The sequence below is a fragment of the Hyalella azteca genome, unplaced genomic scaffold (genome assembly GCF_000764305.2).
Source record: "Hyalella azteca isolate HAZT.00-mixed unplaced genomic scaffold, Hazt_2.0.2 contig10098, whole genome shotgun sequence".
Taxonomy (NCBI): Eukaryota; Metazoa; Arthropoda; class Malacostraca; order Amphipoda; family Hyalellidae; genus Hyalella; species Hyalella azteca.
This window is the reverse complement of record NW_025940147.1, coordinates 100,744-124,945: the sequence shown is the minus strand read 5'-3', so window position 1 is coordinate 124,945 and position 24,202 is coordinate 100,744. Positions and strand designations below refer to the sequence as shown.

Genomic DNA, 24,202 nt, shown 5'->3' with positions numbered 1-24,202 from the left:
AGTCTATACCACGCCCACTTATTATCATCGGTGCGCCACCCTTACTTTTTATTTGATTCAAACGTGCCGAGAAAAAGCAGGAATTTTATTTTTTGAACCTCGCTTGCTAAACATAAATATTCAAAATCTATTTTTATTGACTAATTTGGCATCGTAAATCCTTGAAATGTGATTCGAGTGTTCGTTGCATTTATATGACAGATCTCCGCCTCATCTCACTTGATAGTGAGAAGAAACTTACTTGACCCATTTTGAATTTTTGTCGACCTGCTGGATCACAAGCTTCTTGTTAATTAAACATTAAATTACAAATATTCACATGTTGCAATCAATTGTTTGCTAATTCCTCTGCTCAGTGCGTGCATATCGCTTATGAGATTCACGGAAATTGTCACAAGAATACATTTTCTATATTTTTTTATTCAATCACAATACTTCTATTGTTTTTGTATACTTCAGTTATCCATAACCGGCACAAGACCTCTAGGTCTGCCTTGGATATCGTGTTAATCTCATCGGTCCTCGATTATCTGCCCAAGATATTGCCAAAATAATTATGATATCTTAAACTTACCTACGACATTTTAATCTACCTACAATCTTTTCCATATTCCTACAATCTTTTTGACCTCAATTCGCCCTTATTTACACTTTAATGAGCATATGACGTGTTAATAATTTCTACTTCGCCCCCGCATGCTTGCTACCGCATAAAGAAAAGCTTTATAAACAAAGTCATCGCCTCTACATTGCGGTCATCCTCAAAACGGCGGCCATCCATAGCAGCTCCCAGCATAGCTTGAACTGTTTCAATTCATGCGCTCGACAGTTATTTTACGCTGACAACAACTGACATTCTTGCCCTACCTTTCTTTTAGCGGCAACATTTTCGCTTAGTGCTTTATCGTCTATTTAGCGCATTTTTTCATTGATGGGAAAAGGCGCTGTTGTATTCGTCATGTCCGTCCGTCTGTCTGTCTGTCCGTTCGTGACTTCACAGGTTTTCGTCGACGAGAAATCCGCTCTCTGGCACTCACTGCAGTGAGTACTGGGTTATATTTTTTAATGATAGTTCTTATTGTTCGAGCTTTAAGCCACTCGCTCTCCGCAGCGCTCATTCCTAATTCATCCACATTCTTACGGACTCCCTGTTCTTCTGACATCTTCAGTGTATCTGAATCCACAGTTTATCTGCCATCCACTTGTTAGATACGCATGTGAAATTAACGAGATATAAAGAAATTAGAAATACCACAATCCATGGTATTTCTAATTTCTTTATATCACACATTAATATCTCGGAATAATATTTGAAACCAAATTTTGAAGTATCACGATTATCATTAAGTTAATTATGCTGTTGGAGGCTCACCAATACATTTTAATTAACTTTTGAATGTGACTGATGTGCATTTAAAATACACGCATCCGTGTGTCGTGTTTGAGGAACGGCCATGTTTATTTATATTGAGCGTGGACTATATCGGTTAGCTCTTTCTTTAGAGCAATTTTCACCCTTAAAACTTATTCTCCCTTGATGTTCTATTTCGCATTATGATTAATTGTACACCAATCATAACGTAATTATTATTATTTATTTATCTTTTTCTTATACTCGGCCTATTCTCTATCAAACAATATGGCACTCCACGGCTATCAAATTTTGGCCGCGAGTATCTTCAGCTTAGGCAAAATTTTGCCTAATAATTTCGCTGTATTTAGTCCGATAATGTCACGAAGGGGACCCTGCACCATTGTTCATCTCGAGAAACCGTCCCGCTTCTTCCTGATCCAATGGTGCAGGGTCCCCTTCGTGACATTATCGGACTAAATACAGCGAAATTATTAGGCAGAATTTTGCCTAAGCTGGAGATACTCGCGGCCAAAATTTGATAGCCGGGGAGTGCTATATTGTTTGATAGAAAATATATAATAAGTATGCCTGTTACAACATCTAAAAATTAATTGAAAAAATCGGTACCAACTTTGTTGATATCATTACGAAGATACCGAAATCGGTATCATGTTATTGATATTATTATGTATTATTAAATGCTGGTAGATTTTTGCAATAAATATCTTCGTGAGATATTTATGTTGAATTTAATTCTACTTTTTCGACGATTCAGCCGCCGCGAGGATGTTTCGGTGACGCATGGTTGGTAGCGCAGGTGGTCGGGTTCCCCATAAAAGGCGCTGTATGGCTGTCCACGGGTCAGTTCACCAAGAGTCGCCGACGTTGTTTGACGTGTGTCTATCGTGGGTGTTGCTACTGTTAGGGAAATACGGAAGTCGTGACTTATATTTTTTATGAATTTATTCGATCAGGTTTATAATTATATTTTTACATATCACTCTGAACTGAAAAAGCTTTATTTGAAGGCTTAATCATTACTTTCAAAATCGATTATTGTTTCAAATACTTCTGTTTTATTCTGGTTACTTTTTATCATTGTAAAAATTCAGAATTTCTGGCTAAAATTTTGTATTACTTAACAACTTTTCACGATCGGAAGTTAGTTTTACGACGCGCTAACTTGGGCGAACTGCGCGAAGTTAAATCCTGGATTTTTAGATGAAACTGGCGACACAGTTCCTATCATTGTTTACTCTCTTTCTTTGGACTTTAACAAATAATGTGATTTCTCTTCTTTGATTTGCTATGAATTGCGTACATTTAATAAACAAAGCGAAGAACATTAAGCTTTAACGGAAACAAATAATTCAAACTTCGAAATTTAATAAAAGCTGACAAATCTACTGGGAGAGAGATTAAAATTTCGAAATAAATCATCCGATAATTTTGAAACATTACAATCAAATCGTGTTCTTGAAAGTTCAGACTTTCGTGTCATACCAACGATTGAAATACCAGCAAATTGTGGCTTTTATTTCGATGATGGATAGCCACATGCGTGAGTGGGTCGAGCAGACGCCGCGTCTCCTCGCGGCAGATTACGCCTGCATCACGAGGGCTGAGAAAGGCTTAGGTTCTTCTCCTCCAGCATGTTTCACTGCGAGTATATCAGTAAGTATTGGATTGAGCATTAGATTGAGTATTAGATTTGAGTATTAGATTGAGTATTAGATTTGAGTATTAGATTTAAGTATTAGATTTGAGTATTAGATTTGAGTATTAGATTTGAGTATTAGACTGAGTATTAGACTGAGTATTAGAATGAGTATTAGATTTGAGTATTAGATTGAGTATTAGATTTGAGTATTAGATTTGAGTATTAGATTTGAGTATTAGATTTGAGTATTAGATTTGAGTATTAGATTTGAGTATTCGATTGAGTATTCGATTGAGTATTAGATTGAGTATTAGATTGAGTATTAGATTTGAGTATTAGATTTGAGTATTAGATTAAGTATTAGATTAAGTATTAGATTTGAGTATTAGATTGTTCAGATTACGCCTGCGTCACGAGGGCTGAGAAAGGCTTAGGTTCTTCTCCTCCGGCTTGTTTCACTGCAAGTATATCAGTAAGTATTAGATTGTTCAGAAGATCCGTATGTTAATAATGTATTATATTATAAGTGCGACTGAACTTGTCGGCTCCTTGACACGACCAAGCCAACTATTTTGCTTCTGCTAAGTTTCATCGCATAATCGTTAAAGTTTATATAATTAATCATGTTAAGCATAGTTAATCACATATATAATATGTGAACGAATGCAGCGTTCACTGTGAATTCACTCCCAGTGAAGGCAGCGTGTGTTTTAATTATATTTCAAGCATCATTCTGTTTGGTGAATTATATTTTAAACTTGAATTTGAATACAAATACTGTATGGGCTCGAATATTGTACTAATCAAATCGCGAAATTCCTGACTTAATTTTTTTTGTGAGCATATATTATTTTTTGCTGCTTTCTCTGACCCACTTACTCGTACGACAAGTGAGTCTCAGCTGTTGAATAAAGTCCATCAGTTTCCATCAATTCGAAAGCCTTGAAAACAAGTGTTAGCTTTCTCTTAGCACACCTGCAACCGTTGACCCCGTGTATTTGTCTGACCTCTCATGAACTTTCTCCTCACTCGATGAAATGAAAATGAAATGAAACCGAATTAAGTCTTTGGTCCTCCATGCGAATTTTCTGAAAAAGTTCACATGAACTTTCTTTTTAATTTTATCTGTGTAGAACAGTTCTTTGCTTGGTTTTGGTCAATCACTCGCTGTTCTACGTTTTTATTTATTTATTGGGGTCCATTGATAATGAAATCGGCTCTTCGCAAAGTCACCTGAAGCGCAGGGCCGCTCTTAGGCCAAATTTTCCTTAAGTGCCATGCTGCTTCGAGGCCAAATTCGCATGAAAAGCCATATCTCTCTTAGGCCAAATTCATGAAAAGCCATATCTCTCTTAGGCCAAATTCACATGAAGCGTCATGCGGCTCTTTAACACAAGTCACATGATGCGCTGTTCAAATATTATCTTCAAAATCCCCTGCCAGGCGTCATGTGATTTTATGACCAAAATCACCCGAGAAATTATGTGCATTATCTCCATCATCGTAAGCGAGCTTCTTCTAGAAATTTTCGCCAAGTTTTAAAATATCTTATTTTAAAATTGGTCTGATCTGTAAAAATGTAAAACTTGCCTGATGGTCTGTATGATTAAGTTGCCTGATGGTCTGTATGATTAAGTTGCCTGATGGTCTGTATGATTAAGTTGCCTGTTGGTCTGTATGATTAAGTTGCCTGATGGTCTGTATGATTAAGTTGCCTGATGGTCTGTATGATCGAGTTGCCTGATGGTCTGTATGGTCAAGTTGCCTGATGGTCTGTATGGTCAACTTACTCTATGGTCTGTATGATCCACATAATGTCGGTTTGCAGTTTCTTTGATTCCAAATTTTCCTGTCAACTTTTTATTTTCGTATCGAGTGGATTAATTATTCCAGATATTAATTCGTACGATAAGCAAATAACCCTTTAACAAGCTCTCGAAATTGCTCAAAATAAAATCCAACAAAATTTAGCGTCTGCATAAAACTCTTCCTTGCACAAACGGTGCACATTATTGCATCATGGATGTATGCGGTGAATGAACCCAGATTTGGAGGTATGAGTAGCTGGCTACGAATGAGTGACGTCACAGTCTGACTGGAGTGTTGAGTAACCTTTATCCACATTCCTAGAATGTGATGTGTCAATGCATCGCTTACTCATGTTATCCGGTCGATTGTTCCTTTGTTACAGCAAGCTTAAAAAGTAGTCAAGCACTACTATTTATTTCATTTAGAGGCGCAATTATTTTATCATCTACAGTGGGTGCAAAAATTATCCGACAGAAAGGAAAAACTTTATTATTATGAACCTTAATTTTAACAAAATTGCAATTATCAAGTCAACATTTAATGATATTGTGGTTTTGATATATTTGTATTTCCCATATAAATTTACATTAAAATAGTATTTGTTTATGTTATTTTGTTAGATAAGCTTTAATTAAATAAAGTTTTTCTTTTATGTCGGATACTTTTTCACCCACCGTACTTGCTCTACCTTAGAAGTTTATTTATGTATTGTTGCTCACACATGTTTCAGTTGCATTGCCTTAACATGTTTATTCTTATATTATTGTTTACCTTCCGTTTGCACTAATTTAACGGACTCATTTCATCAGGATTTTAAAAAGATATTGCAGCAGGTTAAACAGGCGAGTTTAGTATTAAAATAGTTGAGCACTATTATGTTTTACTAGTATTTACAACGCATTTCGTCAAGCTTAAAATTCTAAAATTCATTTTTAAACTGGTAGGTTAAAAGTGTTGAACCTGTTATTTCTCGTCCTGTCTTCTTTCGGGATCCTTTGTCACGATTCCTTGTGATAGCAACTTCACTCCTGCTCATCGTGTGAATTCCTTACATTGCCTCCACCTTGTGTCTTCTGTGTATGCGTTAATTATGCGTAACGCACTCCACGAAGCGCGGGCCCGACGTGTGTACGAACGAACGTCTGGCTCATCGTGACGTCATCGTCCTGATTTGTGCAGCTGCGATCTGTACGCAGGAGATGCATGTACTCATGCTAACGCCTGGAACGCTTACAAGTCACTATAGTAACCATGATGCAAGATTTTCTCCGTCAATTGAACATTTTATTCCGACGCCGTCTTGCAATTGTTTATGTCCGTATGGTTCAGATGTTAGATACTGATTGCGGAAGAGCACTTAACCAGTAAACCATAACTGAAGTTACTAAGCTTTTCAATCGCAAGCGAGTTTATATTAAATTCATCCTACCTTTGGTCCATGCCAAGCATGCGCTTGAAGTTGTCTGACTTACATGAATATACAGTAAATTAGTTGGACAGACTCTTAGAAGGTAAATGTCGCAGAAACTTAGCTCATAAAAGGAACAGATAAATGAAAAATATCGTTTGCAAATTTTCAGATTGCTTCCAGTTGACATGATTTCGTAACTTTCGCAGAACAGTTGCTCCCTGATGTGCCTCTTCATCTGGGCTCGCGAAGACCGTAGAGTTTTCAACCAATGAATACGATTTGTATTCGTCTCATTTTTGGCGCATTTTCTCATTTATGGAAAAAATGCACTATTGTTCTCGCCATGTCCGTCTGTCTGTCCGTCCGTCCGTGACCTCAAGTTTTCGTCGACGAGAAAAAGCGCTCTCTGTCACTCACTGCAGTTAGTACTGAGTTATATTTTTTATAACTTGCAACAATTTGGGAATTACTGGAGGCAATTTTGTTCTAATATTTTTTATTCTAATTTGAAGATTTATGCTAATGCAATGTTTCCACCAAATTGTGCTTGACCACTTGTTTCCGATTAATATTTATATCGACAGATCGACAGTTTTTTGTGAAGATGATACATCCTCTGATTGTGAGACATCGATACACGTTTCACATTCTGTGACTTCGATACATATTTTGTTTTCTGTAACGTCGATTTGTCCCAAGTTTCTTTGGCGGCAATGACTTTTTCGTTTTCTTTGACGCCAATATGCGTTCTTCGTTTTTCTGTGACGTCGATGAATTCTACGTTTTCTGTGACGCCGATGAATTCTTCGTTCTCTTTGACGCCTGTGAATTCTTCGTTTTCTGTGACGCCGATGAATTTTTCGTTTTCTGCGACGCCGATGCATTCTTCGTTTTCTGTGACGTCGATGAATTCTTAGTTTTCTGTGACGTCGATGAATTCTTAGTTTTCTGTGACGTCGATGCATTCTTCGTTTTCTTTGACGTCGATGCATTCTTCGTTTTCTTTGACGCCAATGCGTTCTTCGTTTTTCTGTGACGCCGTTGCATTCTTCGTTTTCTGTGACGTCTATGAATTCTTAGTTTTCTGTGACGCCGATGAATTCTTAGTTTTCTGTGACGTCGATGCATTCTTCGTTTTCTGTGACGCCGATGCATTCTTCGTTTTCTTTGACGCCAATGCGTTCTTCGTTTTTCTGTGATGCCAATGAATTATTCGCGTTTTGTGACGCCGATGAATTCTACGTTTTCTGTGACGTCGATGAATTCTTAGTTTTCTGTGACGTCGATGAATTCTTAGTTTTCTGTGACGTCGATGAATTCTTAGTTTTCTGTGACGTCGATGCATTCTTCGTTTTCTTTGATGTCGATGAATTCTTAGTTTTCTGTGACGCCGATGAATTCTTCGTTTTCTTTGATGTCAATGCATCCTTCGTTTTCTGTAACGCCGATGCATCACTAGCATCGGCAGCGATGCATTTATGCTATGCTACTGCAGCGATAACTGGTGCATAGTTTTGCTTCAAATAATATTTGTATGATTAGTGCACTAATTCCTATTCCATTTCATTGTTGAGAGTTCAGTCATGAGTCCACCTTCAGTATTAATGGATCTGAAGAATGTTATATGTGCTTATTTGTAAAACTATTAGTATTTTTTCGACATGGATGTTAAATTTGGGGGAAATTCTTGTTATGTTGTTGTTCTAACGTATGATTAAATAAATAAGATTTACTTAGGTTTTCTAAATAAAATTTTATGAACATAATCGATTTTTGTTGATTATTTTGGTTCTTGTATGGCCAGTCTCTTGATTAATCCACCATAAGGACGATTAATCCGTAATGATTAAGGACGACAAGATTTGTATTGTTGCTCGTACGTAATCGCATATTAGATTGCAAGTACAATAATTCGTTTTTAAATAAGTGAATTTTTCATCGGTAAACTAGTTTGTTGGCATTTATATGACATTTCATTACAATTAAAATTATTATTATTACGTCGGTTAAAAAAAGATGAAGGCCATGAGTCTCGCTCACATCTAGCGGTGCGTGAGCGGCGGTTAAAGTTTCGTCGTCACATGAATGCCGATTTACGAGTCTTTTAAATTAGAATTAATGTCTTAAAGTCGATCTTTTCCAAGCCGTGCGCTGTTTACCCTCGCTTTATTTACACCGCTTTACCTACATAGCCTCCCTGAGGTGTCATAACTTATTCGCTGCTACCTGCGCACTTCTCAACGGAACCTTTACTTTGTTACCCAGTAAAAATTCAGGGACGCGGCAGCTGCTGATTTGGATTATCATTTACCAGAAGCCGGGGCGACTCTAAATTTTGTTCGGGGATAACGATAGTATCGACGGCCGGCTATTAGACATCTACTGGCCCCAGAAATTCCTGCCATGATTTTTAATTATCTTTTGTGCAAGTAGCTTTATCACTTTAGCTTCGTGATATTATTTGCGTTATCCGTTCTGCCGAATTCTCTATGCGTTATTTACTATCAATTTTTGGAATGTTTGGCAATGAAAGTTAAGAAGAGTGTGGAAATTCGAATTGCAGGATGTTGAACAATAACATTTATTTGCATAATTGAAATTTCTATTACAGTGTAGCTTTTAGGACGTTTACATTTTATTCGTTATGATTAGCACAAGAATTTCTATCCAGGTTGTTAAGCTAATTAAAATGAATTCCTCGTCGTACGCTTGAAAAAGCTTGGTTTGGCAAGCGTCACTGAACATCAGTTATTAAATCTGAAGACTTGCGCAGCTGCAAGACCGACTCGTCATATCGTACGAACACGTCTTTCTTACTACTTAGCATTATATAGTCTATAATGCTATATTTCTTCTTGGTCTATATTGCAAACGATTCGATATTTCTTCCTGGCGAATATCACATGCAAACTCCAACGACTAGAGCCTCTGTGTAACAAACTTAATGGTCTGCTATTAATATGATTCACTTGTCAAGTTAACTTGCGCTTCTCCGAACACTTAAATTACGATTAAGGTTGCATGCCCTGTTGCTCTTGAAGGAATAGAATAAAGCCGCCCGAGTTGGGATCTTGTATTACGTATAAGCTACTCCTTCAGTTTAAGTGATTAATGCTAACACCTTGATTTTTTGAGTGATTTATTAGAATTTTTTGCCTCTGATGCTCTTCTTATTGTAATGATAGATCATTTTTTACCTTTAATTGCTTACTGTGCTCTGCAGCCTCGCCGTTAAGGTTGACATGAAGGGATATTTACTACCATTGAACAATTCGCATTGACTGCTAAAAAATTCATTTTAATAAAGCCCTCTTTCACGACTAAGACATTCTACTTCGTTCTACACGTTATTTAGAGACTGCTAATGCACTCTTCATATTTTCGACGCGTTGCAAAAAGAGAATAGACTCATAAAATATTAAATTAATTGAATTTTTGCCACGATTTTCCTGGTTAATTAAGTGAAGCAAGCTTACGATTCGTTAGCATGTGAGCGTGATCACCGTCGCGCCGCCGTGACATGAGCAACGAGCGGCGCCCATGTGCTTATTGGCGCGTCTCACTGTGTCCCTCCATATCATAATTATAGCTGGCTTATCGGGAGCTTACAGTCATATTTTGATAGGCCGTCTATGTATCTGATTAGATTTTTAGTAAATAATTATGATCTGAAAACGAGTAACTTTTTCCCGCTTTGCGTCATCGAAAAAGAGTGACGACGCTATAGAATGTGATCGAGCGACTGACGCAGCCTGAGCACCAGCAGGTGCTACGGTACAGCTTTATGTCTACTCATAAATATATTATGAGTAAATATATATAGTCTCTTGGTCGCTGCAAATATCCCTTCAATGTTTCCGTTGCTGTCGAGAAAAAAGTCATCAATGTCGAGGCTACACGCCAGATGTTGTACCCGCTTCAATAATTCAGGTAAAAATAAATAAGTTCGGAGTTCAACTATGAATAAACGATATTTATACGCTGTTTCAAAATGATTTCAAATTGAACCGGTAAGTAACTTCTAAGGTACGTTTGTCTCTGATACAAATCTGAATCTTGAGAAAACCCCGAATTGGCATAACACATGAAGTTTTAAGCTAGGTCATGGTCCTACCTCGAGTGGAAGTTAGAATTAGAAACTAAACATCAATTTTTTCTATAATCTCAACGCCTTCTATCTTGCCATGGCTTCTGATACCAGCAGCAGGGATAGTAATGAGCAACAGCTTTATATCTTATTTGACAATTTTTTTCGATATGTCATGACGAGGTAAGACTGAAAGCTGCTTGGTGAGACTGAAAGCTACTTGGAAAATAAACCTTTTGTTTCTACCAAGTTCCCAAGATAATCATACAAAGAAGGTGAGAAAAGAGCAAGAATGCCACTGCAAATTATTTTGTAGAGAAAGAAACCCTTCCCCTCATGCTATAGATCCTGTAGGACACGTGCTGCTTTAACAGCGCTCAACGCTTAGGTAGAATTGCAGTCATGGCAATACCTACTGCAATCGTTATTATTATCGTCAATCTGAATAAAGTCATGTTCAAACTGATCTATCTTTGAAAAGTTGGCAGGTGGTTACCTGAATAATTTTCAGTTTTCTCTATATATTTATTTTTGTTCCTTATAGCATTTATGCATGCGTTTTTTAAATTAAAAATCGAAAATATTCCTTAATGTATTTTCTACCGGGAGAGTTTTATTTTCATGTCTATTACGGTTAAAGAAAGGTTGCTGTGAGTAACAATGGAACTTTTATAGCGAAAATTATATTTCAGTGTACATTTTTCCGCTATATAGTCAGGGTACAGTTATGTTTCAGAGACAGTTACAAAGCTGTATGGTCTGTATGCCCTCCAGGTATTAACTGGACTCATACAGACTTGTATGTCCTTCATTCATTATATGTTGTGTAACAGTTTTTTGCCCTTCATATATTAACTGTACATGACGAACATGACTTGTACCTGTCACGAGCTGTTTTCTATTGAATTTGTCCGTGCTCACGTGTTCCATTGCTGGTGCAATATGTTCTTGTGACGTCGTACGGCCTGCGGCGATATATTTCCATTAGATGTGTTCCAGGAAAACTTGTTCTGAGCTATTCTGGGATCTCGTTTGGCCGAGAACACCGAAAAAATACGGTCTTCGTACGCGGGATTATTTACTTATGCTTGTGGTTTTAGCATATAACTTGATGCAGGGTTGTATTCTATTGTATTTAGCTTAATGGAGGGTTATATTCTATTGTATTTAGCTTAATGGAGGGTTATATTCTATTGTATTTAGCTTAATGGAGGGTTATATTCTATTGTATTTAGCTTAAAGAAGGTTTATATTTATTGTATTTCATTGAAACTGAATGTTGAAACCAATTCACAATGCTAATCATTATCGCAAGTCATCAAAGCCATTAATTTTATCTAAGCTTTCATAATTATTTTTCAGCTTGTTATTATTATATAAGCTTTTCCATTTCCGATGTTAATGTAAGCCACGGTGTGTTTCTGACACCGAATAAGAGTGATATTTAATGTCGCATAGAGATAATTGTGAAGGAGTCACATAGTGATGATTTTAAAGTAGTCATATAATGATGATTTTTAAAGTAGTCATATAGTTACGATTGTGAAAGATGCACATAGTAATGATAATGATGATGATTGCATGAGTCACATGAGATAGTGTAGCTCTGTCATAGGCTCAGTTTGTAGAAGCTACCACATTTTAATTCACTCACTGAGCTCTAAGCTGCCGGCCGCTCTTGCATCATGCATGGCGCCAGTTTGGAGGTGGCAGCGGTAGCATCAATGGCTCGATATGCCATCAACTTCCGTTTGCGTCGTCATTTCCGTTTAAGATATTCTAACCCGGCGTCAGCACTCATGACCAAGCTGGTACAAAGGCGCCTAAATCAATAATTATGTATGTATCATCAATCATCACGTCAATCTTTCTTCAGCTAGTCATCGATGCCATTCGTCTGACTTACTAAAAAATAATTTTGATCAATCATTCGACCTTTAATAACCGTAGGTATTTTTCTAGTTTACGGAAGAGAATGGAAGCCTTGCGATGTTTACATTATTTATTCCTTTTAACCTTATTAAACTTTAGCTTCCGTGCATTCTTCATTACGGAAATTTATATTGAGTATAGTTCATGTTTCTAATAACAACGTTCAGGTTATAATTCGTGAATATCTTGAATTATGAATACTTGAATTGTGCTCCAACTATTATGATACAACTACACCCATCTACACCAGACAACTACAGCCATCTACACCAGACAACTACAGCCATCTACACCAGACAACTACAGCCATCTACACCAGACAACTACAGCCATCGGCTGGCGGTAGTTCGCTCGCCAACCTGGCTGGCGTGAAGATAAAGCCTCTCTGTCACACTTTGAAGTCTGCATTCCTGTCAATCACATGCCTAACCAATCGAAGCTGCTGCTTCTTTTCCCGATAAGCGAGCGTCAATGAAGAAGTTCAATTTGTCGCTATCATTTTATCTGACGGAGAATTAGCTTTAGTCCCGCCAGGCCGCCGCCACGTGTCTCCTATCGATCACCTTCGCTTTATTTTAGTCACCTACATTGTTTTTTCATCGTCGCGCTATCATAAAAAGTGCGCAGATAGGCTGACTAAGAAGTCTAGCTTCAGCCGGAGCCGCTGCAATGTGACATTCCTAGCGCATGTATCAACTAAAATCAACATGCTTAGTTTAGTACCCAGATATTTCACGCGATTAAGTTCAAACGATACCTTAATTTCAATGCATCAGCTTTAGAAGAATATATATTTCACGATTAGATAGCCTGGTTTCCTTTTGACTCAAGTAACGCTCTATAATAATATTGCCTCCCGATCTTGCTGACTCTCAAGCTTCTCATTTGCAACTTTGGTTTTCGATTAATTTAGTTTTTAAATGTTGTCCAGCGATATGCGGTGATGCCTAAATAAGTTTGCTTATTTATTTAATTCCACTACTTCGTTATTTCCACTTTTGTCAGTCCACTTCAGTTTTCGGCAGCGCAAACTGATCAAATCATTTATTCGTCTCTATTTGCACCCGCAAGATATTTCGCTGCTCATTATTTTTTATTGAAACAAGAAAAAAACTTGTCTCTGTCTCGGTCCCTGACTTCAACTAACCGGTTAATTGTAATGAACATGCATTGCGGAAATATATATTGCGTGCTTCATTTCTTTAGACGATCGCGAGCTTCAAAATAAATAGGGTAAAAAGTAACGTTCCTTTGCGTGCAATGCTGTGGCACCGACCGACACTTTTCACTTTACGTTGCCCTGGAGATAATGTCTTGGAATTATGAGATGTTATTAGAATTTTGTTATCTGCTCATTTATACCATGAAATTTTAAAATTCTGTTCTGGTAACAAACGTGGCTTGTTATTCACTGTCGTAAATTCGGTTGTGTTGCTTGAACGTTCGTCGTACATACGGTCGCGAACAAATATCGTTGTCACTCTCACTCTTCTCACCCTCTCACTCTTCTCACCCTCTCACTCTTCTCACCCTCTCACTCTTCTCACCCTCTTACTCTTCTCACCCTCTCACTCTTTCTCACTCTTCTCACTCTCTCACTCTTCTCACCCTCACACTCTTCTCACCCTCTCACTCTTCTCACCCTCACACTCTTCTCACCCTCTCACTCTTCTCACTCTCTCACTCTCTCACTCTTCTCACCTTCTCATTCTTCTCACCCTTCCATCAATGTTGAAAAATATTGATTTAGTATTCAATCGTTATTTAAATATAATGAGTTTATTACCATGAATTCTTATTTATGACGAGTAATATATTAAATATATAACTAATATTGAATGAAAGTGTAATATATGCCCACTTCGATAAGGTATCACGTTTTGGCATATATATTGCGTCTGAGGCATTCGTGTCCAATTATTTCATATTGTTGCAAAAATTCAATACCGGTATATGACGAATTTTCGATAGTTCCATTCAATCCCGTCCTATAAAAATTCCAATTCATGTGATATTTATCCACTTGATTTTGTGAGTGCAGAACTGACCTCCATAACCGCATGGACTGCTTATTAAATCATCTTTGAAATTCCATTACTTCGTTTTACGAATGGTCGACTTTGAACTTTATCAATCGAATGTTCGAATGGTCGAATTTTATCACCCCCCTCACATCTGATATATATTGTTTAATTAAATAAATGCTCAGTAATATGCATCATGAAGATGATTTGCCTGAGCTTGAAAATAAGGTATACGTACATCACAGGTATGTCGTATACCCCCGTATATGTTAGAAGGTAGGAGGCGTAAAGCAGCCAAGTAATATAGCCACATGCTGTGTTGTATGTACGTGCATGTGTACGTGTATGTGCACGCCAGATGAAGGCAGTCGTGCGCTTTAGTGTCATGCTAGCTGCCGTCGTGGTCGTTACTTACTTTTCTGTGGTGCTCGTAACTTAGTCTACATTCAATTTAATGCAATACTATGTTTTCTCCAAGCCGCTCAGGAAATTAACGTGTAACTTTATTGACTGTTCACATGTTAATATTGATGTGCTGATGTTGTAGGCATATGTAGACATAATGTCATCGATAGGAGTGGAAAAACTTTTTTCTGGATCATGGAAACATTTTATTGAAATATCGTGCTAGAGTGTTTTTTATTAGGAATAATTGAGTTATCACCATGGAAAGTTTCGATTCGTTCTATCTAAAGTGTTCAGTAACCTGGATATGCACAACATAATTTTAAGATGGCTTGAACCACTGATAATTCGAGACTCCCCTTAATAACTCTGAACTATTGCCTCCTTTAAAGCCTGTAAAGTTTTGAAGTAGGTAAATCTAAATCTTATTTTAAAGTAGTTTAATCTACGTTGCCAGGAGCTACTGCTACAAGGCCATTATTTATTTTAGTAAGCCATTAGTTTTCGAGCACGTAGCTGGGATAATCTACGAATTACGTTCATCGTCACGTAGAGCACTCCATTGAACACGATGTGTACCGAGAATTTTCGTGTCCAGCATCAAATCCGAAAACATTTAATCGTCAGTACGAGTCTGTTGGCCACTTTATTGTTCCTTTGCAAGTTCATTCGATCAACCAGGATAAGTCAAGTTATAATCACATTGATGCCAGTTTGTTATTGTTGTCATTTTAAGTTTTAAACCTTCTACGTTTCATGCTGCATGTCATGCAATTGCTCAGGTTATGCCTAAGGGTGGCTGGTTTTAGAGGTAAAAACCAAAATTTTAGAATTTATAAATGGGAAAGATTCTTATATATCATTCACTATTGCATGATCCGATGAAACTCCGAGGTCCCAAAGTTATAAAATTCAAAAAATCAAATAAGAGACGAAGAGGTAATCCATTTATTTAAATCATACAACTAAATCAGTGACGTTGTCTCTCGTGTTTATCTTCTATATTATTTGTTTTCACGACATTTCCTTGCTAGTTGTCTCCTGAAACATAAAATTCGAAGCAAATCCTCTTGATCGACGTTTCAACCAGACGAAATTCGTCATTTGCATTACTCGCATCACTCGATGTGCCATCACTTATAATTATATCATTTGCATTTTCCTATTATTATTATTATTATGTATTATTATTATTCTTATTTATGTATTATTATTGAATTTATTATTGATTATTATTATTATTATTATTATTCTACGAAGCATTTATCGTGGCGTCTGGTTCAAACGAACTTCGAGGGCACGTCACATATAAGATTGATAGCAAGAAATAAAATAAAATCCTATCTCGAAGATGAAGGCATCGACAATTCTTCATGATGTCCCATGCGTTTCACTCATCTTATAAGTTATCTAAATTTGATTAAATATTGTAGTTAAATAATCATTTTTTCATTCACTGCTTTGTTCAAGTAATAATTAATCTTCGTTCAGTGATAGGAACTTTCGTATCTTTTCCAAAAAAATACAACAATAAAAAATACGCATGCAAAATCAATCAAATTTTCTGAATCTCCGAAAATGTGCTCACTTTATCTATGTAACTCAAGACTTTGATGTGATTAGTTTAGTTAACAATTAGTTCTTAATATTAATCATATTAATTTTTAAATTATGTCGCAATTCAAATATATGCCAGAGAACCAATCGAAGTTTTGTTATAGATCTTCAAAACATTACAGGTCGCAACTCCACAAACATAACCTATTGTTTATTCTTTGCCACCACTATTTATTTCCATTTGATCTTCTACAAATACTGCACTTAATTAGATGTTTGTGGATATTGTTTGTCGCTCAAGTAACATACACGGTAGAAAAGTGTACCTAAATTCCTCGGCCTTACGCGTTGATGTAGCCTAATGAAATGCGACAGCTGAACCCACCCGGCCTGCCTCACCCGGCGCTTGGTGGGCGGACAGTGCCTCACCCGGCGCTTGGTGGGCGGACAGTGCCTCACCCGGCGCCTGGTGGGCGAACAGTGCCTCACCCGGCGCCTGGTGGGCGGACAGTGCCTCACCCGGCGCCTGGTGGGCGGACAGTGTCTCACCCACCCAGCGTGCCTCACCCGGCGCCTGGTGCTTGCAATGATCATGTTTAATAACGGTTCAATATTTGTTTAAACAGAAATTATTATTTCATATATTCTCTAAGATATTCTCTGATATATTCTCATGCAATCTTATTGAAAACGTGCAATCTTTTTGAAATATATCCTAACTAGCAAAAATTTCTATAGTCTGTTATTATTTACTTATTTTTCAAGTTCCATGAATTTCAAGTTTCTTCCACATAGCAAACCCGTCAATTATTTGTACTATAACCTTGTATTTTGAAGTTAAACTACAACTAGCCAAGCGAATATAGTGTCAGTGAACACATTTCTACAATGGAGTCGTGGTTATGATCTGCAGCAGCCACCTAATTAATTTTGAATCGTTTATTGCTCATTTCATTCATGTCTATTTTAAAAAAGAATGCGTAGCATTCCATAAATTTTAACCATTCAATAAAAAAACATTCAAATTTTAACATGAACGTTAAAGTCTAGTTTGTTAAAGTCTAAACATATTGAAATGACATATTTCAGAAATTAAATAAACTCCTGTTTAACGTTTATACCGCACATATGTGTGAACCCAAATGGTGTTTTCACACACGGATGTTCGGCGAGATTTGCGAGCGATCGTGTGCTAGATTGTTGGTTGCGCAATCTTTTCCACTTTTTTACGCCATATCTGTTCTGCGTTACCTCTTTTCCATTGAGAAAATGTCATTGAAAAGGTCAAACTATTGTTGCAGCGAAGCGATGAAATGTCTTTTGCCATATCAAAACTGAATCGTCGTCGCTTACTTTGCATTTTCATAGCTTGGTTACTCAACGTTGGTTCCTCAACTATTCAGTATCAGTATTCTAGTCAGCTTATTATTCAACGACTCCAAAGTGTCGATTTGCAATTACAATTTGTTTGTTTTTACCCATAAAGTCCCACATCCACAAATTGCATCACTTCTTCAATCAGTAAAATTTATGAGTAAAAAGCGTCCTTCGTGCGTGGTTCAATCGCAGCTCGAGTCTTGATTGCATTTATAGCTGACCGCCGCACCCGCGTTCAGATATCTACTATTCACTTGATCAACGTTGAAATACAATAGCGAATGAGATGACATTTGCAGCAGCTGTTTTAGAGGACTTTTGCCGGTACTATTTCATAATTCATGTTGGGAAAAATGCCAATAGGACGAACAATTTCGATTTATCTGCCTTTGAACGTTGCCCGTTAAATTCACATTAGACGTTAGAAATGCATCAGAAAGATGAAGATTCATCTTATTCATCTTATTTTGGTATAAGGAGAAATTTATCATTCATTGTATTAATTTTATTGTGATAATAGATCTATGCTCGTGGGTTAAACTGACATGCCAGTTACAGTATGGTTAAATGATCTATGCATGAGGTCCGTTGAAATTTTTTTCAGTATAACCTGCGCTGCTATGCACTATAAAACATGTTTCTATTATTATTCTGATGCCTGTAGTTATGGGGCGTACGTAGCTAAGAGATTGTTTCGTGTTGTTTATGATTATATATAATATCAAAATGCCGCATTCCATTTCTGTTGATATCCATATTTTCTTGCTAATATTTCTATCAACGATTTTTAGTGCATTTTCTCATTTATGGAAAAAAGGCGCTATTGTGCTCGTCGTGTCCGTCCGTCCGTGACTTCACGTTTTCGTCGATTTTAAGAATACTTTTTAACATGTCGTGATTTAGATTATACTTTTAGATTGTGCACGAGAAAATGCTCTTTCTGTCACTCACTGCAGTACTGATCTATTTTTTGAATAACCATTTGAAAAACTTCCATGCACTTCAAATTAAACATGATCATTACCGAGCGAACACCATTCGTTTTTTCTGCTATCTTGATCATTATCACCTTAAAATATTACGAATTTCATATTTTGAATTAATAGAAATTTAACTTTTCCGTTTAACTCTCAATTTATCAGCCCCAATGAAGTACGTGAGTATAATGTATACCAGTGCGTTGGGAATCGATATTGAAATCCTGGTTTTTATTTAGGATGCAAAATGACTCATTACGAATCAGTACACTTTATTGTGAATTTTTGTCGTTGAAATTCCAACCGCTATGTGCAAAAAATGAATTTCAGGTAACTTCATCTCCCTTGCGAACCGATTATCATAACAATGGCATGCGTTGATATCCTGAGCAGCGTCATTACAGATGATAATGTGTATGTTCGAATTGGCAATTGGCTTAAAAATTTTTAAGACCCTTGTTAATTACCTACTATCCTCCTAATATTTTGGAGGAATGAGCTTCCGAAAATAGTATGTGTGCTGTATGATATAAATAAAGGAAAGCATACTATAGTATAGTACACTATATTATAGTATAATATATGCTATAGATATAAAATACATACACTTTACTATTCATGTATACAAAACACCTAAATAGGTTCTTAAAATAATCCGGGCTTCTAACAACTGGCTTTTGTTTCGTCACTATTTTAAGTGGGACCTATAAGCTGCTGTAGCGCCCCGCGCCTTGATCTTCAGGCATCCTATAGGTGCTCGACCGAAACCCGGTGAACTGCAACCGGTTCCTGATCTGTCTTGTTTTTGCGAAAACAAGTCATTTATCGTGACTTATGCGCTTAAAACTCCGAGTTTTTAAATTCTTTTTAGTCTTCGTTCATCTAAAAGTTTGTACATAGAAATAAGTTGTTCTCTTTAACGTTGAATCTAACTTAAGCGTTGACCGGACAGCCTGAGGTTCAATTATACTTATGAAACGGAAACTGCGCGAAAATTGCACATGGAATACTACACTCGTAAATTTGGAAAATTTCCTGTTCAAAGTTATATTAAGATTGATTGAATTTTATAGCAATACTGGAGACAACGTTTGAACATTGAAAAATGGAAAAAATCTCTTTGTTTAAAAAATATCAGGATCTGGTATTCATCTTGTGATCTACTAGCTTGAATTATTAGACAATACATGTATCTGACAAAAAGAATTTCTCAATCGTTGCCATTTCATTTATTTCTCTAGCGCCATTTATTGACATTGACTATATAGTTAATCGCTTTTTGGCCGCCACGCTTGGCACTCGCCGGGAAAAAACCCGCACGCCGGAGGACTGAGCTCAATGAATGCGACGCTCAGGCCTCCAAGACTGCAGCATGTGGGCAGAATTCCAGCTCTATCCGCCCTCGCAGCTCTGGTCGGTTCGAAAAAAGTTAAGAGATCGTAAGTTCATCAGCCAATCATTGACGGCTTTTCAAGAAAAATCCACCAATTGTAGGCAGAAAATAGAGCGTAAGTACTTACGTTCACTTAGCGAGTTCTGAAAGTATGACCCCTGGTCGATTCGAAAAAATTTCTTATAGTGGATCTACCGCCTTCGCTTTGATTAATTATAGTTATAGAACTTTGTGAGTCGCTGTTTTATTGTAATAACTACCATTAAAATATATTGGTGAAATAATATTGATGACTGGCAAACAAGAACTCTGTGAAAAAAATGCAAATCTGGCACTCAGAGAGAACGAAGTAAATTTCTCTATTATTAAGATCCTACCTCTTATTTCTATATATTTTCATTGATCAAGTTTCAAACTTAATCAGAGCCATACCTTCAATTTCAATATACTTCCGAACACTCATCTTGCCACATTTGACCCGTGTTTCGTACGCTTGGTTTTGCGACGCATGTCACAACACGTTGATGTTTTTGAAAGAATATTTTGCCTTATCCCAGATCGCAAATCAATTATTATTTTTTTTAATTCTATCCGACGTCTGCGCTATGTATAAATGCGGGTTCATTACGGCTCTCCTATAATGCAAACTCTTGCAGTATTTTGAATTCACAAGTCAACACACACTCTGTCATGAGTCCCGGCGACCCACTTTCGTACTTGCCTCAGTCCAATCTGTTTACGTGAAGGTGCCGGGCTTATCTGCTATGTATTTGCTCTGCATTTTTACTCTAATGTTTTTTCCCTGATATGCTTACCTAAAGAACATACCGCTGTCGTCAAGCTTCATTTTATTGATATATCGGATTGAGCACCCCGGATAATATTGTGCAATGTCGCGCACTCGAGTTTCTCATAAACTCTGTTATTAAACAAAGATAACTTTGATGCATAATTAATCAATCAAAATTTATTTTTAAACAGGAATACATTGAGCATGCCACTTATTGTCCTCCTCTTCTTTCAGTTTTGTATCGTGATTGAACAGGTTTGGTTCCTCATTCAATTATTACTGGATTGGTATAATCATAATTTAATATTGATTTCATTTACTTCTTTTGAGCTACTTATTCTCGTACGTTTGTGTTAAATTTTTTTACTTGTGAGTAAAACATTTATGCAATCCAAGGTTTGCATTTATGGTTGATATGAGACGATAGTGTTTTAATTCAAAGAAAAACTGCATTAGTATGGTTCCGTGCGTGTACTGGTCATGCTATCCACGAGTACTGCCCCAGGACTGCATTACGGTACTCTGCAGTCGTTCGTGACACTTTTGTCGCCACATTTGGGAGCTCAAGAAAGCGAAGTGTGTAGTAATCTTGCAACGAAACCTGTGGAAGTCACTACTGGCATTTCAGGTTTCCATACACAATCATATCAAGTGAGAAACTTCGATATCAAAATGGCTTCTGACGAGGGAAATAAGCTTCCTGAAATGCCTCACACATGTCCGGATCATAAGCTGAAAAGAATGAACGAAAGGATCGATGACTTGCACAACATGAACATACTGATGCCTCCAAAGCCCATCAAGTCTGCCAGAAAATCTAAACTCGAAGCGCACGCACGAGATGACATGAGCTTAGCCAGCGGCAGCTTCGACGTTGGCAAAGTTCCTTTCAACCGAAGATGCAGCGTCGGCGGCAGCATTGCGAGTCTAAGCGACAGTTTCTCAGGTTCGAGCAATGATAAAATGCACTTCGCGTCCCCCGAACTGAATCCCAAACTGATGGCGGTACTTGGGCCACATGCCACCTCAGCTTTACTCTCGTGTAGCCCCGTAAGGCGCACCAGTGTGGATTTTAATGCTGGGTTTGAGGACGACTTCACTGCAATTCTGAGGAAAATTACAGCTCCCTCTTCGCCCCCAGCATCTGCTCCAGGCACACCGAGTAACAAGAAAAATTTCCTGCCAGTTAGTTCATTATCGATGGACGAGTCATCTTCAACAAAAGATGATGATGATGCCCCCGAGTGGTACAATGTTCCTAAGATTATCGAATCTAGAGTCCCGGTCTCAGAATTGGAAGATTCAGATGCACCCCTGACTACGGAAAGTACCAGCAAGCGTGTACCACGTCCGACATCGCTATACAGATCTAACTCAGATAGCTGCAGACTAAGAAGTAAAATATATTTACGAGATAAGTTCAGCAAAGCATTGAGTGTGAAGCATGAGGAAGACGAGCATAATTTATCTGACGACGAGGTGTTCTCGACCGTCGAAATCCGCGCCGGCCATTTGGATGTACCTTTTCGTCACCGCACTCTGTCTCCGATATCTCAGTCTTCCAGCTCAGGCTCGCCCGAGTCATTCGAAGAATCGTCGCCTTGTGCCAATACTTTGGATGCGGATAAATGCTTAATGCCTGATGCTACAGAAACATCAAATAGACTCGAATCACCTGACTTGACCGTCTCATGTCCTACGGATCGATATGAAAATCGCGCTGACGAAAAACAAGTAAAGCCTCTAAACCGTGGTGCCACCGCTTCTTCTGGCGAGCATCCAGATGTTCCTGGAGGCAACATAGCTACGACGGCCACATCAGAGTTTCTGGCAAAGGGTCTAGGTTCTGCCTCTCCACTTATCGATGTTCGTCCGCTGAGTGTGTCGCATTCATCCGAAGGACCTTGTACAATCCGTCAAGATGCAACAATTCCTACAGATCCTACGACTTCACGGTCCGTCGACCCTGAAATCCAAGAACAGCGCTCAACCGACTCCAAAAGATCTAAATCATATCAGGTATCGGAAAAGTTGAACGGGAAAGATACATTCATGGATCCTCAGAGTTACGAAATAATTGGCCCTTTCTCGTTGGTATTAGTAGTTCGTGTTCTGGGCAATACGCTGCTTGAGCGATGCTTTCTGTCACAAAAATCGTCACCATACGTCCAACTTCGACGTCGGTCATCCAACAAGAACCTCGAATCGGATTCAAATAATGTTTTAAAATCTAAAGAAATTCAAAATTTCACGCTGGAACCACAAACCTCTGCCCAAAAGTTTTCTATCTCCTTGGTTAACTCGTCTTGTCCAGACGGACAATTAATTAAAGAAACTCACTCTTCGATCTATGCCTCAAATTCTAGCTCTGAAAAATGGCCTCGGAGGCCATCGCATAATTCCCTTCGAACGGCGCTGCAGTATGTGAGCCAGAGGAATGCCCTGGGGTTGCTGCTCTTGATCCTCTCCTTTCTACCACTTGTGATACTTGCCGGAGTGCTTGATATCTCATTGTACGTCTTCAGTCTGCTATCCCAGGTAATCAGATTCCTCGCTTTTTATGCAACATAAAGGTTTTTATGATGCATCACTGTAAGATATCAGAGATCAAGTCTTATATAAGATTGTATTGACGTCTAAGTACCGATGGTGGCTTTTTTATCTAATTGTAAATTTTGAATCGCCTACTTTAGGTAACCTCATCGCGTGTCATGAGTGCTCATTACTGAGACCTCCGAGAACTAATTCTGTATTTACCGTTTTATTTTCTTTGGAAGCAAAATCGCACCTTTATTAGTTTTATCTCATTTTTTATGTGCTCACGACTTCCTAAATTTTCGTGCCCTAAGACCCCGGTCTTGAGAGATGCTGCAGTTCTTGGTCGGGCGGCTTGGATGGCTGCCAAATATATACCTGGAAGAACTGGACTGAAATCCAGAATCCAGGCTGTGCTAGGACATCGCTTTGATTTTTCCAAAGAAACCAAGATGTGACTTTAGCTTTTACCTTCTGGAATTTCGTTCACACAATTACGAATTCCAGGAAGAAAAACCGTCATTACTTTGTTTGACAAAAAAAAATTCTCAACGAGACTGAGATGAAACTGAAGTCGATCCTTCCCAAGTGCTGAGGATGAATACGAGGAACTGAAAATAAAAAAAAATTGCTAGCAAATATCTGTCGTGTGTACTAGAAACTAGAATTTCGGATAATTTTAAAATGAGTTAACAGCATAAACGATTGATATGCTTTTTCAGGATATCTGCTAACTTTATTCTGTCTGAGATATCGCGTGTACGTCTGCTGTGTAAGAAAAGAGAACTAAAAATCACTAGGAAATTCAAACTCTAACTTCATTTCTTACCAGCAAGGTCGTGAGAACGTATCCTATAAGCAGGTTGTCATGATCGTTCCACTATATGTATA

General features: G+C 37.7%; 1 protein-coding gene across 5 annotated transcripts in view; it reads left to right on the top strand.

Moving 5' to 3' along the window:
• The window catches only part of LOC108668480 (cAMP-specific 3',5'-cyclic phosphodiesterase 4D), a 314,936-nt gene that overhangs the window by 271,547 nt on the left and 19,187 nt on the right, over positions 1–24,202 (top strand). Inside the window, exon 1 of one of the 5 annotated variants that reach the window (XM_018155708.2) lies at positions 21,059–23,314. The exons of 3 other annotated variants lie outside the window; for them this stretch is intronic. In XM_018155708.2, coding sequence (XP_018011197.1) covers positions 21,257–23,314 — 2,058 coding nt within the window. In that variant the 5' untranslated portion in view covers positions 21,059–21,256. Of the gene's footprint in view, positions 1–21,058; positions 23,315–24,202 lie in introns of those variants that run through there. One more of the 5 variants, XM_018155707.2, reaches the window with a different exon arrangement.